Genomic DNA, 15,115 nt, shown 5'->3' on the forward strand with positions numbered 1-15,115 from the left:
CCTTAAATTGTGTAGGCATGAATTCCGTCTTGCACCCTATGTTCCCAGCTATCTACCCGATCTTACCCCTAAAATGGGAGGCTTATTGAGTCGGTGCTATTGTGCCAACACTCACTTATGTAAATCTAAGGATAATCCCGAATAAACAAGGGTTCATAGTTAGCTCAGGATTAAGATCGAGTTACCTAGGTCATTTAAGTGAAATAGTTCGTCTTAAACAGTAAACAATGTTAAAAGGTAAGAATGACTTATTTCTTGGTTCGATCTTATGGAAACTCATTGCATAAGATGCCCCCACTCCTCATGTCTATACATAAACAAATCTGGATCACTTCGTTTGTAGTATCTTTATAACAACTTGTAACAGCTACAGAGTAGGCCGCATCTAATAGTGTTACCAGAATAAGGTACTCAACCTTAATCATATACTATAGACCGTTTTGGCTATTTACTCGAACTTGACCCATCTTTATGTCTCTACATAAAGTTTAAGTATTCATGTAATAGCCATGAATCTTAGTTTATTGGATTTAGACTCTATGAATGTAATTAATAGATTCAATACCTTTATTAAAGAAATGTTGAATAACATCTTTTATTGATAATAGAATATGTTTTAACTTTTATAAACTACGAGTTTTAGGACATAAAACCCAACATACAATGGGTCCCAAAACATATTCACTAGTCCCTGACTCCTTTCATAACATGTGTACATTACAGGCTTTAACCTAAGTCTTCTTCCTTGCCGAGTCTTGAGTGGCAAGCAACAGCAGGTTCAACATCGGGGAATTTAACTACTACCTGGAAAAAAGAAAAACATTGGAAAACGGTGAGCTGGTTGCCCAATATAGAAAAACAGCTCGTCTCACGCCTTTCATACATATATTAAACATATAAACATGCTGAAATCAGACTCAATCAACTTTCATAGAAACATACATTAAACATAACATCATATTGTGTACATATTCACAAACCTTAGTTGAGAACGAGCATTTGTAGCTCAGGCTCCCAAGATCCATTCATGGCTATGAGACCCATACTTCAGTCCCATTATAATGAACTGTAGCCAGAAGACCCATACTTCGACCTCTCATATTGAACTACCTGCGTGCACGTGGAATATACTAAGTACCGTTAATACCTTAGGTACTTCCTCGACCTTTTATACCTTCGGCATCTAGTTTACTAGAATCGTGCCATTCATAGAAAGAATGTGTAAATAAAGCTTTAAGCATAGCATTTACCTAGCTTTCACCATAAAGCATTGTCACATTTCAACACGCATGCTTCATGAAATATAAACATTTAGCTTTTACAATACTTTAACATTCAACCTTGACATGCGCTAGAACTAGTAAAACTTATTTAAATAGCTTGAAACATCATACTTAAGAAATGCTATGAAATCTTTAATATCATATGTATAAACTTTAGTTGCTTGGAAAACACATAAACCTTAGCATAAAATTCATTTGGAATGCATGTCCTTTTATATATATAAAGTTTTGAAGACATTTAGTCACTCACGGGTCTTTAGGCTTGTTTTCTTAGGCTTGCTAGGCTTCTTCAATGGGTGTTGCTCCTACACATAAGAATAATAATTTAGCTACTACCTTGGTTTCCCTTTTAAGACTACTCATTTTAAACCAAGCTCACATTTATTCCTTTCGCTTTCAATTCTTCGTAACTTACCTTAGGGCACTGAGTACTTAGTTGAACTTAAAAGGCTTAAAATTCATATGATCACCTCATTTCCAATGCCCACACCCAATACTCAGTAGGATATTTAGGGTGTCAAACTCATGTTTAGCAAGTAATTGCCTATTCGTCCAACAAATTCCAGATTCAGCTTCTAATATCAATAACTCGAAATCCATAACTCATTTTAAGAAAATTCCTATTTCAAACATGCTCAGAATTGTGTTAACAACATTACCTCAAAATTTTAGCATAAAATTCCTCGTGGTTTGATCTGGGGCTTTAAATCTTTCTCAATGGCCCAATCCATATATCTGTCTGCTTGTTCAACAATTTCTAGGTTTAACTTCCAAAATATGTAACTCAAACCCCATACCTTATCTTGTAAAAGTTCCTTCTACAAACTTACTTATAATGGTGATAAGAATATTACCTTAAATTTTCAGCTTGAAATTCCTTGTGGTTCGGCCTGGAACTTAAATTCTTCATTGATGGCCTGGATTCGCTCGAAAACGAAACCCTTCGCTACTTCCTTCCTTCTCTGGCCTTCTTCCGGCAAGACTTCCTTCCACTGGCTCGGCTTCAGAAACTTCATAGAGCTTTCCAACAGTACCAAGATCGCTTGATTTGCCCAGAGGAGTCGTCCAAATTGGTCTTTTGAAGTTTGTCTTTCTCTTTTATACCATCAGCTAGATGTACTTACGTCAAAAACTATCACGCCACCTCGCCCACTAATGGCTTAGGGCCCCTAGATTTAGCCAGCTGTTCGGATTAATTAGGGTTTGAAGTTGATCACTCATACAAAACTCGATACTCGATGGAATACTCAATGGTATTTTGGTAATTATTCGATGGAAAATTCAATGGTATTCTGGAAAACACTCGATGGAAAAACTCGATGCACAATCCTTCCTTTATCACACATACTCAATGTACGATCCTTCCTCGATTGCACGTACTCGATGCACAATACTTCCTCGATCGCACATACTCGATGCTCGATGGCATTTACTCGTTGCCTGCATTGTGCTTACTCGATGCTCAGCCACCATTTTCATGACCAACACTTAACCAAAATTTCTTTTTGCAATGCTAGCTTAATAAGTACCCAAGTGCCAAGTTTTCTATACTTAAACATTTTCCTTCTTCAAATCCTATCCTTTACCCATTTCCCACAAATCAAAACTACTTAAATATTTAACCACCTTAGTTTACTAAACTCAACAATAAACATATTTAAAAAGGGAAAGTAGGGTTCGGGTTTTACAATTTAACTCCACTAAAAAGAAATTTCATCCTTGAAATTTACCTGAAGATATCAGTTGAAAATTTAAGGACACTTCTTCTTTACTTGCTCCTCGGATTCCCACATTGCTTCTTTAACACCATGGTTGTTCCATAATACCTTCACTAAAGGTATAGTTTTGTTCCTGAGTACATGTTCCTTCCTATCTAAAATCCGAACCGGCTCTACTTCATACGACAAATTCTCCTTAAGCTGTATCGGTTGTTCTACTAGTACGTGCGTAGGATCAGGTATATATTTTCTCAACATTGATACATGGAACACATTATGAATACGAGTTAGTTTCGGAGGTAATTTTAATTTATACGCTACCGGGCCAACTCGTTCTATAATCTCGTAGGGTCTGATGTATCGTGGACTCAGTTTCCCTTTTCTTCCAAACCTAAGTATTCCTTTCCATGGAGATAACCGAAGGAATACTTGGTCTCCAACATAAAATTCTAATTTTCTTCTTTGCTTATCAATGTAACTTTTCTGTTTGTCTCGTGCTGTCTTCAAGTTTTCCCTAATAAGCTTCATAGTATCTGACGTCTACCGCACCAATTCTGGACCCAACAGTTTCCGTTCTCCAACTTCATTTTAACAAATTGAGGTCCTTCTTGTTCTTGCATGCCCAATTTGCCTAATTAAGTGACATCTCATGCAAACAACACTTGTCTTAAGACGAATTACACCACCTAGCCCACTAATTAGGCTTATTGAATTGATTTCCTTTAGCATGTCAATGCCTAGAGTTTCTTGGTCTTCACACATCACTTCCTCTCGGCCGTAGGCTCTCTTTATCGCCCAAGCTACCACCTTAGCCATCACCTACAACTTCCAACCTTCTACCTCTTGTCATCGCCTAACTCTTTCCTACCTAGGTCTTTCTTGTGAACTTCCTTGTATCTTGACAAGCTCCTCATGGCTTGCCTATCAAAGTTCTCGCCTAGAGTTTGCCAACATTAAGTTTCCATGCCTAGCCCCCTTCTTCTTAAGAATTTCTCAAAATTTTACTAACTCTAGAGATTCATATTTAGACCCGAGAACTTATTTTCTTTTACTTAGAATATTTTAAACTAAAACTTAGTTCACCAATTATGAGGACTTGAATGCTCAGAAAAATTTTCTTCTTTTATTACTTTACTTACTAACTTCATTTTTAACCAACTAGAAAATAACTCCAAAAGCATTCTTTAGAACAATTCACAATAACAACATGAACTTCCAAGCATGTTATTTAGGAAACAAAGTTCGAGGGTTTATAAAAGGATTCGACATCCTATTGGTTCGATCAATCACATGGCTGAAACGATCTTGCAACATAAAAAAAATGTCATGTTTTATAGATCCCACTAAAATTGAAAATATTCTTGCAAGAAAAGACTAAATTTCACAAAGAGAGGAGAAAAAAAAACTTAACCTAATTCAACTCAACTATGAATGAGAGTGGTAGACCAAAAATTCTATAACAATAACAATAAATCACAAAAACTTACCACAAAGAAAATGAGATTAAGATAATGTTCAAGTTACTGACAATCATGGAGCATGACAAAAAAGCTTGAGAGAAGTGAAGTTAAAGTGAAATTAGAGAGAAGTTAGAGAGAATATGAGTGAGAAAGATGGAAATCACAAAATATATGTTATAGAGAATAGGGGTGTTCATGGGTTGGGTTGAGTTGGGTTGAAAGACTTTTTAGATCCAATCTAGTTGTTCAAGTTGTAAATTTCTTCAACCCAAATAGCCTTTATTAAAAAATGAACCCAACTTAACCCAACACTAAAATATTTGAGTTGGGTTGGTTCGGGTTAATCGGGTCATTTGTTTAAAATTTTGTTCGAAGCACAACATAAATATGTAAACAACTTATTTAATATTTTCATATATTGAATTAAGATTAGCAACTCAATTTTAATTTATATAGTGAAAATTTTCTTTCTAAAGTGCAAAGAAACTACTTTTAAGAGTTGTTGAAGAATAAATTATTAAAAAAATATTGGAATTAAATAAACTTAAAAATCAATATATGTATAAATAATTGTGTTATATATAATAAAAAAATATTTTAAAGTTAATAATAAATTCGAATTGGTTCGGTTGGTTTGAGTTATATTAGGTGAACCCATGAACCAACCCAACTTATAAAATTTTCATTTATTTGAACCCAACCCAACTAAATGAGTTGATAACCCAACCTAAACCGCACGGGTTGGGTTGGATTGATCGATTTTTTTGGATCATCGGATTTTTTGAACACGCCTAATAGAGTTTAAAAAAGTTTTTCCCATCGAAGGGCATGATAGACATTTCATATACACAATTGTCTAAAAAATATTCATTTTGAAAACTCATCCCAAAAGTCTTTTTAACACTTCAAATTTGTCCTTTGTTTTTTTGGCATTTTCAAAGTTCTTAAAAGTGGTTATCCTTACGAAGTGGCTCATTGACAAAATTTGTAAATCACCACCCTCATCAATCATTATTACCCAATTAGGGCTTCATTTGACTGTGAATTGAGCTTCCTGCCTCTCTCGCCAGCAGAAAACCTTCTAAGTTCATTAATCTCTCAATTGTTCAGTTTTCGTTTATCTCTTACCCTCATTTCCTTGATGTTTTGAGTCTCTTGAAGAAGATCGATACTGCAGTGGAGTTTCATTTGATTTGTCCTCTACAGGTACGTTTAGTTTTGATTTGAATAATTCCACGGATTAATATCAGTTACTGAAGTTGCAAGGTCCTTCTCGAAATGGTGATTTATGTGTGAATTCTTTAATGGGTTTTAATTTTTGCCCCTATTTTTGAATCCTAAATATATGCTTGAAAGCATTCTGGAGTAGTAGATTGTAGCATATTTCAGAGAATTGAAGTTTGGAGAAGGGAATCTGCAAAAAGATGTTTTTGGACTTTTATTATTATTATTATTTTTATTTCTTACCAGATGTTTGGAAGCTCTTGGAAAAATTACTGAAATTATCTTAATTGTCTTGTAGTTTGTTTACGTAGATGCCTTACTTTCTAGATGTTCCTTCCTTCTACAGATCATATAGGATTATGAGCACTGGTCTCTAATGTACAATAATGTCAAATTCTTACATTCCTAAATAAGACTAGATTTGGAAACTAAATCTTGTAAAGTGCTTTTGAGTTCAACAATTTGTTGGGGTGAGAATTGTGTTAGGTTCTTCTTCCCTGCACACAGAAAATAAGCCAACAAGAGTTTCCCAGCAACAGGAAAATCGATACCCTGATTATAAATATATTCACTCCACGGAAAGATAACAACTTCAATGATTACAATGGAAATCGAAAATAACATTCAAAGCAGAAAGTAAGGATAAAACCAGGCAACTCAGCACATTCGAGAGAGCTGAGCAATTCTCTCGAAGAAGCCTCAAACTCCACCTAATTCTTCCTCCTCCTTCAGACCCCAAAACCCCCTTCTTAAACCCTTCAGCAGCGTGGTCCCCTCCTTCCCCAACTATTTACCACGTACCCACTAATGCCTTGTCCCTCCCTGAGTTTTTCACTCTTACCCTTCCTTTTGTACGTGTAAATAATCCAGGCCTCACAAATTCTAAATTCTAACCTTTTGGTCGAGGTTATATTGTCTTAATCAGTTAAGTTAGATTCAAGTTGATGCAATTTTTAGAAGTTCTTTTTTATAATAGTTTTCAAATAACAAACACTTAGTCTTCCATTGGCCGCTTTGTGCATTGGACTTAATGCCAGAGGTGCTAACCTTGGCATAAGACTTATCTTTATGCTCAATTTTTCTTCCAGATTTGCTCTTGGTGTATAAATCCATTCCTTTGTTGTCGAATATCATTTCTCATTAGACATATTACCAATTCTAGATGACTTCGTATTGAATCAGATGAAATTTCCATTTGAGTTCTGACAGGTAGAGTTTAATGATGGTAGACATTTTCTGGTTTTTCCAATCCAAGTAGATGACATAGGACTTTGATTTTTTAACGGCATTCTGCCTGAAAAATTTCGTTACATCTATTACGTTCTCATTATCACCTCCCTCTCTTTTAATCGTACAACATATATGAATAACGAAGTTAGTCATCGAGGTTTACCTTTGATTGGCTTTTAGGTACTTGTAATTCAACTTCTCAGTTAGATGCATGTTGATAAGAAAATCCTAGCTGATTGGATTGACGAACCCTTATAGATATGCAAACTCCTAGACCTCCATTGCTAAATCCCCCAAACCAAGACGATCTCAACCCCTGAGATAGGCTAGATTACATAAACTTAGATGATAAAACGAACCAAAGATTGGACAAAGCTCAACTCCCATCAACACTGACTGATCTTCAAAACACTCCACAAGCAAGATAGATTAATCCTCACTTGAATACACACAACACACAAGTTTAAAAGTTTTCTAGGTTTAAAACCGAAAACTCTACATTTTTTCAAAACTTCATTATTTTGTTCCACTTTGACTTCACTTAGTACAAATTCTTTTGATTGTAAATTTGGACAACATATAGAGTTCTTTCTAGACATTTGTCTTCAAGTTCATATACATTTAAATTCCTTTGTTCATATCACCTGTTGAACTTCATCGTGATTAGAGAACTAGTCCTCTTTTATTGGAAAGTCATGATTTCTCTTGATACTTGAAATGTTTAAAATGACTGTTAAAGTTGCATTGGATGTGGTTCTCCATAATGATCCGTAAACTGAATTGCTATAATCGTATTCTTCTCATCTAGCTAATTTCTTGGATCTTTTGAATCATAATCTAATGGCAAGGTTGCATCTACACATTTGCCCCCTTGTAAGTTGTAACAGAACAAGTAATGAAAGACCCCTTTACATTTTTAAGTATTCGGGTCGTGCTTCTATTTCTATCTCAATTTTAGCTCATTAACCTTTGCCAGATTCAATGGATGCCCAAGCTGAAGAAGATATTCCTCGAAGGCCTCGGGTTAGGGCCTCATTTTGCCTAGGATCAGAGATACATTTAGTCAATACAACTAATAGAGGCAACCTTTCGGAGCAGCTGATTTCCATGAAAGAGGATAGCATGGCCATTTTGAAGGAGTACATAACCAAACATAATGTTTCTAATGACGTTCCAGACGAACTAGTTGAAGAAGCTTCTGAGGACGATGATGAAATCTCTGAAAAACCTCAAGTCAAGGCAAAGAAGACAAAAGTAACATAATTTCTCTGCTTTAAGGACTAAACCCTGAAATTCTAAACAAAAGAAAGTGTCTTAGAAATGAATATAGAACATACTTTTAAGTTCATTAGTGTTCTAATTGTGCTTGGTTTGTGGCATGTGTTCTTTTCAACACCTTCGTTTCTGATTCTAAGTTCTAACTGGTTATCCTCTCCTGCACTTGCATGATTGGGAAAAATGAATGCCGGAATCAGATGTATTCAGTTTGAATTATAAATCAGAAATTCTATTTTTCATCGCATTTGCTTTATGATTGCTAGTAGTTTTTATGGAGAAGACAATGAATTAGAGGTATATGGTTGGCTTCATGTCGATTATTGCGAAATAAACTGGAATGATATGACTGTTATCACACTACGATGTTTTTTTTTCCTTGAGTTCAATAATATGTGAGGTGGGAATTTGAATGACCACCTGGTGCATGATACATGTTTCATGTAAGTTGAGTTGTATCGTATTGGCAAATCATCACACTAGTATGTACTTTTCCACTCCATTGTTTCAAAAAAGACGACTTCAAGATCCTCACTCGATTTAAATCCTACCACAAGTTCATTAGAGTTGTTGAAGTGTCAAAAAGCATAGCACCCATTTATAGGTTCTCTTGGCAATGAACGAAGCTATCAATTCTTCTTATTTTAGCTTCAAAAACTTGGATGATGAGTAGACATTACATGGACGGGATATCATAGGCCATTTTTGATGGGGTATGTTAATGTTTAAACAAGTCATCTTTTATCAAAGAAATAAAAATAGAGAACAAAATAATGACCCAACTCTGATTTTGTTTACAGGTTTTCAAATATCTTTAAGCTTCATGGTTGAGGATGAAAGGGAAATTTTCTTCAAAATATTAATAATAAATAAATACTTCAATAATTGCTCATTAAAGTTTAACTTCATAAATTATTAAGACTATTTGATAACCATTTTATTTCTTATTTTTATTTTTGAAAATTAATTATATGAACATTATTAACTAAAAATTCAACCATTTGCTTAAGAAAGATTCAAATCATGGATGAAAAAAACTTACTTTTCAAAAACAAAAATAAAAAATTAAATGTTATAAAACCGAACCTAATTTCTTTATTTTGTAATTTCAAATCTGATTTACGTTAGCAAGTTAAATTTCATATTGAATTGTAATTGATTTCTTGTAGTTTCCTTTCAAAATGAGCTACGAAAATTTGGTTGTTTCGATCTTTTTTTTCCTTTTCCTTTTTACTGCTTCAGTTTTGTAGTTACACAATACTTTGATGATTTGGATCATAAAATAATACAAACTTCAATTAGTACAATACAACAAAAAGATAAGAATAAGAATGACATTTCAATTGTCAGTCTTGGAGAAGCTAGAAAATAAAGAGCAACAAAATTTGGGTATAACTTTACTACTTTAGGGGGGAAAGAAAGGAGTCCTAGAACACAGAAGGGGAGAAACAAAATTGAATATTGGGGGAAATACATAACAAAATCAAGAAAAATGTATACCAGCTTTGTTGAACAAAGAGAGTAGGTATAAAAACTCCTGTAAAGTGAGTTTAGAAGACCTCTTTTCTTCAAAATCTCCCTCCTTTAAAACACCCATGACTTTACCCTTAAATTCAGAAGCTTCCCCTTCTTCAACATCACCATCCTCCATATCCATCTCCTCGTCATCTCCATCGTCATCTACTTCCATGGTTTGATCCTCATTTGAATTGCCAAATCTCGAATAATCAAATACACCATCATCATCATTACCTACAGAACTTTGCTGAAGGATATTAAGTGAACACAATGTTTTATAGTTCTTCTCTAGCAAAGAAAGAACACTCTTCTGCCTAAAAATTGAACCAAGAGTTTTGTTCTTTCTATTGAAACAGATCCTCAGAAATCCATCCCACTCCTTCTGCTTCACCTCAATACGTGGTTTCCTTGGCTCGATTCGGACTACAGACGAGTCCACCTTAGGCGGAGGACGAAAGTTGTTCTTTCCAACTTTGAGGAGGTGAGACACTCGAGCTAAGAGTTGGGTGTTTACAGTCAAACGGCAGTAAAGTTTATCCCCAGGTTGAGCAACTAACCTCATTGCAAATTCCCTCTGGAACATTATGATGGCACACCGAAAAGAAGGTTGATGATTTAGCAATTTGAATGTTAGAGGTGATGATATTTGATAAGGAATATTTGCCACACATATATCAAAATAGGGAAGCTCAGTCTTGAGTACATCTCCTTGAATAACCTGAGAGCATCAAGTTGAAGAACTGGGCAATTAATTATTCAAGTTGGAGAAACTCAAATTAAGAATCAAGTAAAAACACCAAACACCTAAGATATGGATACAAGACACGGATACGATAGGGACTTAGCAACATGACATATTTTTAAATTTAAGACATGGCATGACAAGGACACATTTATTAAAATAAACGTTTTTAAAAATACATATATTTTTATAACAAAATAAAATTTAAAATAAATGGATTGATGCATTTGTATGCTTTAGCTTGATGTATTTCACACTAAAAAAGTTGTTATACCTATTGTCACACATATGACTTTTCAATCTACTCAACACGTGTTACATGTCCAATATATTATTGCACTAACAAGTGAACGATAGATGTCCAATAAGTATCAGAGTGTTCAAGTATCTAACATGTGTCAAACACGGACACGCTAGTGAAAATAGAGTGTCCATGCTTTTTAGACCACCACAAATTCACTTCTAAACCAATTTAATCAAGAACAAGCACGCATCTGCCAATACAGAACACTTGGTTGGTTCATTCAAAGAGTTGTTCAGAAGATTGGATGGAAAATAACGAATAATGAGCCATTACAAAAAATTGAAAGATTTTTTTTTTATCTCAAGGAACTACTAACATTTTGCCTACTACAAAAGGGTAATTCATACAACTGAAAGAAATAGCAATGAGCAGAAGCTTCAAGAAAAAAGATCCATTCTCAAGGGCAAGAATATCAACTAAAGAAGCAATAGACCACAAGCAAATTCAAGTTTGGATAAACCAATCAATCAACTAAAAACCTAAAGCATAAAACGAAAGGAAAACTCACCTTCAAGCGAGAAGAATAGGGAGTGTCCTGAAACCGCCTCTGCAACTCAAGAACCATACGAGGATCGAGTTCGACAGCAATAACCATCTTACCACATTCTAGAAGCTTCTTGGTGAGATTACCAGTACCGGGACCGATCTCGAGGATCACATCCGTGCTCTTAATTCCAGATTTTTGAATTATAGAGTCGACCAGCAAGGGATTCTTAAGAATATGCTGACCTTTGGATTTGTGGAACGAAATCCCTCCCTGATACGGTGCTGCAGCCTTCGCCGCTGCTTTTGGCTTCTCCTTTTTCATCTTGCCTCCCGCCATTGTTGCCTGAAACTAGCGCATTTAGTATCAACTAGAGGTTCAATTCCCCCCCCCCCCCCCCCCCCCCCAAAAAAAAAAAAAGACAACATAGAGTGGACAATCAAGTTCGGGGCCAAAAGTATAGGGGGTAACGGAAAAACTCACCTGTAAGAAAACCTACGGACGGCGCGCGCGAAGGAAGCCGGTGGTCGGAGCGGCGAGTGACTGGTCGTCCAAGGGTCACGGAACGACGGTGCGGAGTGGGTGAACACTGGAAGGCGGCGGTGAGTTCTTGCGGCTGTTAGCTATCGAGAAAGTGAGAGAGAGAGAACGGGGAGTTCGCTTACCGGTGGCGAACAACGGCTGGACGGGAGGCGGCCGGGATCGACAGAACCTGGCTGCCGACTGGTCGGTTCTAGCCGTGGCGTTGCGTGCGTGAGAGAGAGATGATGAACGAGAGAGAGGGCGTGCGTGAGAAAGGGAAAAACCGATTTCCTTTTTTTCCTTTTTTGTTCTTTTGTTCTACGCTAACCCTAATTGGACTAAAAAATCGAACTTTAGCCCGAAATCAAGCCCAAATACATATGAAGCCCACTTTCAACACCAAGATTTAAATCACCTTCAATAATTTAATAACACTCAACTCTAAAATCTAAAATTAAAAGGTAAAAATAATTGCGAACGAAGATAAACCAAGAAATAGGAAAAATAAATTACTTAAAACTAAAGTAAATGTCCACATGACCTATGGAAGCTATCCATACTGAATTTTAAGCTATCCACGAAAAACCTAATCACAAACATAGTGAACATCATTTTCTATATATTTTGTCTGAGCATGGAAGACGGACCTTGGAATCAAGAGCACCAGCACCAAGGTTGTCACACTAAGAATTGATTTGTTGGGAAGAGAGTAACCAATTTCATTGAAAAACTGGCACAACCATGGGTTCGTTGGGAAGCGAGTAACCGATTTCATTGAGAAGCTGACGCAACCATGTAATTTTAGTGGCAGCTTATGCCAACACACAATATTTTGACTCGATACTCAAACGGGCTATGGTTGATTGCTTTTTGGAATACCATGAGACCAACGTATTCCTCAATATACATAGTATGCGACAACTTATTTTCAATCAGCTACATTGGCTGCCTAGTCCGAATAAAAAAGGATAGTGAAGGTTAAAGTAGAACTTGGTTAAATGACAAGACCAAGATGTGTCATTCTGTTGAGATAGAAAAAGACACGTTTGACGCCCAACCAGTGTGTATCCTTGGGAGCTTTAATGAACTAACTGAGTTTATGACTATGTACGCAATGTCCGGTCATTGTAGCGCACCTAATGTACTCTGGTAAAGAGAAGGATCTGGGAAAGGATTTCCTTGACTATACCGACAGCTTAGAACATGTTTTGCATTGATCCTTGGCTTAAGAGTAGACTAGATGGCAAATAATCTACCTGAATGCCCAAAAAGAAACTCAAACGTCCAAGATCGTCTAGTGCAAAATGATTATCAAGTGAGCAAACTAGTTAATCAATGAAATTCGGATTGTTTCCGACGAGGATAACATCATCAACATATATCAATAGTAAGATGAGTGTAGTACCTTTACTCATGATGTACTAGGCATCAAACTTGGAATTACAGAATCCCCAAGAGAGAAGAGCAACTTCAATTCATCATTTGAAGTCCTTGGAGCCTATTTGAGGCCATAAATGGTCTTATTTAACTTACAAACAAATCCCAGAGGCTATTCTATGTACATTGCTTCCTTAAGATTGTCATTGAGAAGGCATTATTGAAGTCTAACTAGTGAAGTTGCCAGCCATGAGAGATAGCTAGATGAAGTACAACTCTAATTGTAGCAGTGTTCACGACAGGATTGAAGGTTTCAAAGTAGTCTATGCCTGGAGACTGATGAAACCATTTTGCCACACGGCGGGCTTTGTGCCAGAGAGTGGAACCATCAAGTTTCCGCTTGAGACGAAGACCCATTTACAACTGTAACAACCCAAATTTTGAAGGACTCTACTAGGGTCATTACCTCATGAATGAAAAATTAAAATCATAGCAATACAACCATAGTGCTTAAAATTGTTTAAATAAATATGACAGCTTCGAAACTATTTATAAAATGAGAAATTAACTCATATGAAAATCTATTACTTGATCCCTTAGAAACATTAGTGAGAAATAAATAAAAGAAAATTTTAAAATTTTGTTTGACATTGAGATCTAGTCCAAACATTAAATAATTGAAAACATATAAACTGAGCGAAAGCGTCGAAAGAAATTCCCAATCACACAGCTCACAGATTCCTCCTATCGTTTGCTAGCTTATTTTTGTCCTTACTTGAAAACATTAAATTAGAAAGTGTGAGTATAAAACTCAGTAAATAAGCATACTACCGAGGTCAGACTATGCATTCATGTTCAATAAATGCAAACATGTATGTGGGACACACATATTTAATAACCACTCTTAGGTGATCAATTAGTGTTCAGTTTAACCCGTCCTAACACGGAGATATAATATGGTGTGAACCCATCAGTCCACGGAGCTGTAACATAATGGTTTTGAACCCGTTGATTCAAGGAGCTATAATATAGTTGTGAACTAGCCAGTCTATGGAGCTGTAATGCAGGTGGTAACCCGCCAGTTCATGGACTGTAATATAGTTGTGAACTCGTCAATCCACGGAGTTGTAGTATAGTGAACCCATCGGTTCATTGAGCTATAATATAATGGTGTTAGGAGGGTAGCAACAATTGCATTACATGGCAGTTATCATAACATCAATAATATTCATGACGTAAAAACATAGTACATGTCCCAGGGTCCCACATATATTCAGATCGGTCATATATGAATGACATCAAACTTTTAAAATTTTATTAGTATAACATATCATGCTTCTCAATATGATTCATCCAAAATCAAACATTGTCATATTATTTATGTCGTCTGGCTCAAAGGCGGATCTAGTAGTAAGATTATTTACCTCGGTATCAAACCCAAATGTTTGGAAAATTAATTCCCTTCCAAACTTAAGGTGGATCTTGTATCAAAAGCCGCTAAACACAAATTAAAATTAACTTAGATACTTTGGGCTTAGATCAAACATAAAACTTATTTCCACTATCTCCAAAACTTACCAATCTAGTGGCTTGCCCCAAAATTACATCCAAACCTAGCACGAAAACACCAATCTAGACATAACCCATAATCAAGAGTTAAAATCAAATTCTCGACACCTAAAACCATTCCAAAAGTTCAAAAGCCCTAACCCTCACCAAAAATGTGCCAACAAATCTCCAAAGTCAACCTTTACGCTACTAGATAGTGGTTCTTGTCACCCTAGACTTTGCCCTGATATTCAAACACAACAGGGGATAATAAATTGGAGTCAAAAGGAATTTGGGTAATCAAAGTACTTCAATAAAGAAGTCTTCCCAAACACTTACCAAAATCACAAAAACTTCACCCCAAATTCAAGATTCCGTGAAACCCACCAAAGTGGCAGCGATAGAGGGTTGAACAATGGTTGGGCGAAGG

General features: G+C 35.9%; 2 protein-coding genes across 2 annotated transcripts; one reads left to right on the forward strand and one right to left on the reverse strand.

Moving 5' to 3' along the window:
* Positions 1-5,526: 5,526 nt before the first annotated feature.
* On the forward strand, positions 5,527-8,437 carry LOC120069408 (uncharacterized). The gene is made up of 2 exons (XM_090310610.1): positions 5,527-5,667; positions 7,892-8,437. The coding sequence occupies exon 2, from the start codon at positions 7,897-7,899 to the stop codon at positions 8,176-8,178; it is 282 nt and encodes a 93-aa protein (XP_090166736.1). The 5' UTR covers positions 5,527-5,667; positions 7,892-7,896; the 3' UTR covers positions 8,179-8,437.
* Positions 8,438-9,432: 995 nt separating this feature from the next.
* On the reverse strand, positions 9,433-12,108 carry DIM1A (Ribosomal RNA adenine dimethylase family protein). Its single transcript, XM_039021154.2, has 3 exons — positions 11,722-12,108; positions 11,263-11,583; positions 9,433-10,426 (listed from the first exon to the last, which is right to left on the reverse strand). The coding sequence occupies exons 2-3, from the start codon at positions 11,575-11,577 to the stop codon at positions 9,674-9,676; spliced, it is 1,068 nt and encodes a 355-aa protein (XP_038877082.1). The 5' UTR covers positions 11,578-11,583; positions 11,722-12,108; the 3' UTR covers positions 9,433-9,673.
* Positions 12,109-15,115: the final 3,007 nt, after the last annotated feature.

Source organism: Benincasa hispida, chromosome 2 (assembly GCF_027475165.1).
Source record: "Benincasa hispida cultivar pf3 chromosome 2, pf3_genome.v1.1, whole genome shotgun sequence".
Taxonomy (NCBI): Eukaryota; Viridiplantae; Streptophyta; class Magnoliopsida; order Cucurbitales; family Cucurbitaceae; genus Benincasa; species Benincasa hispida.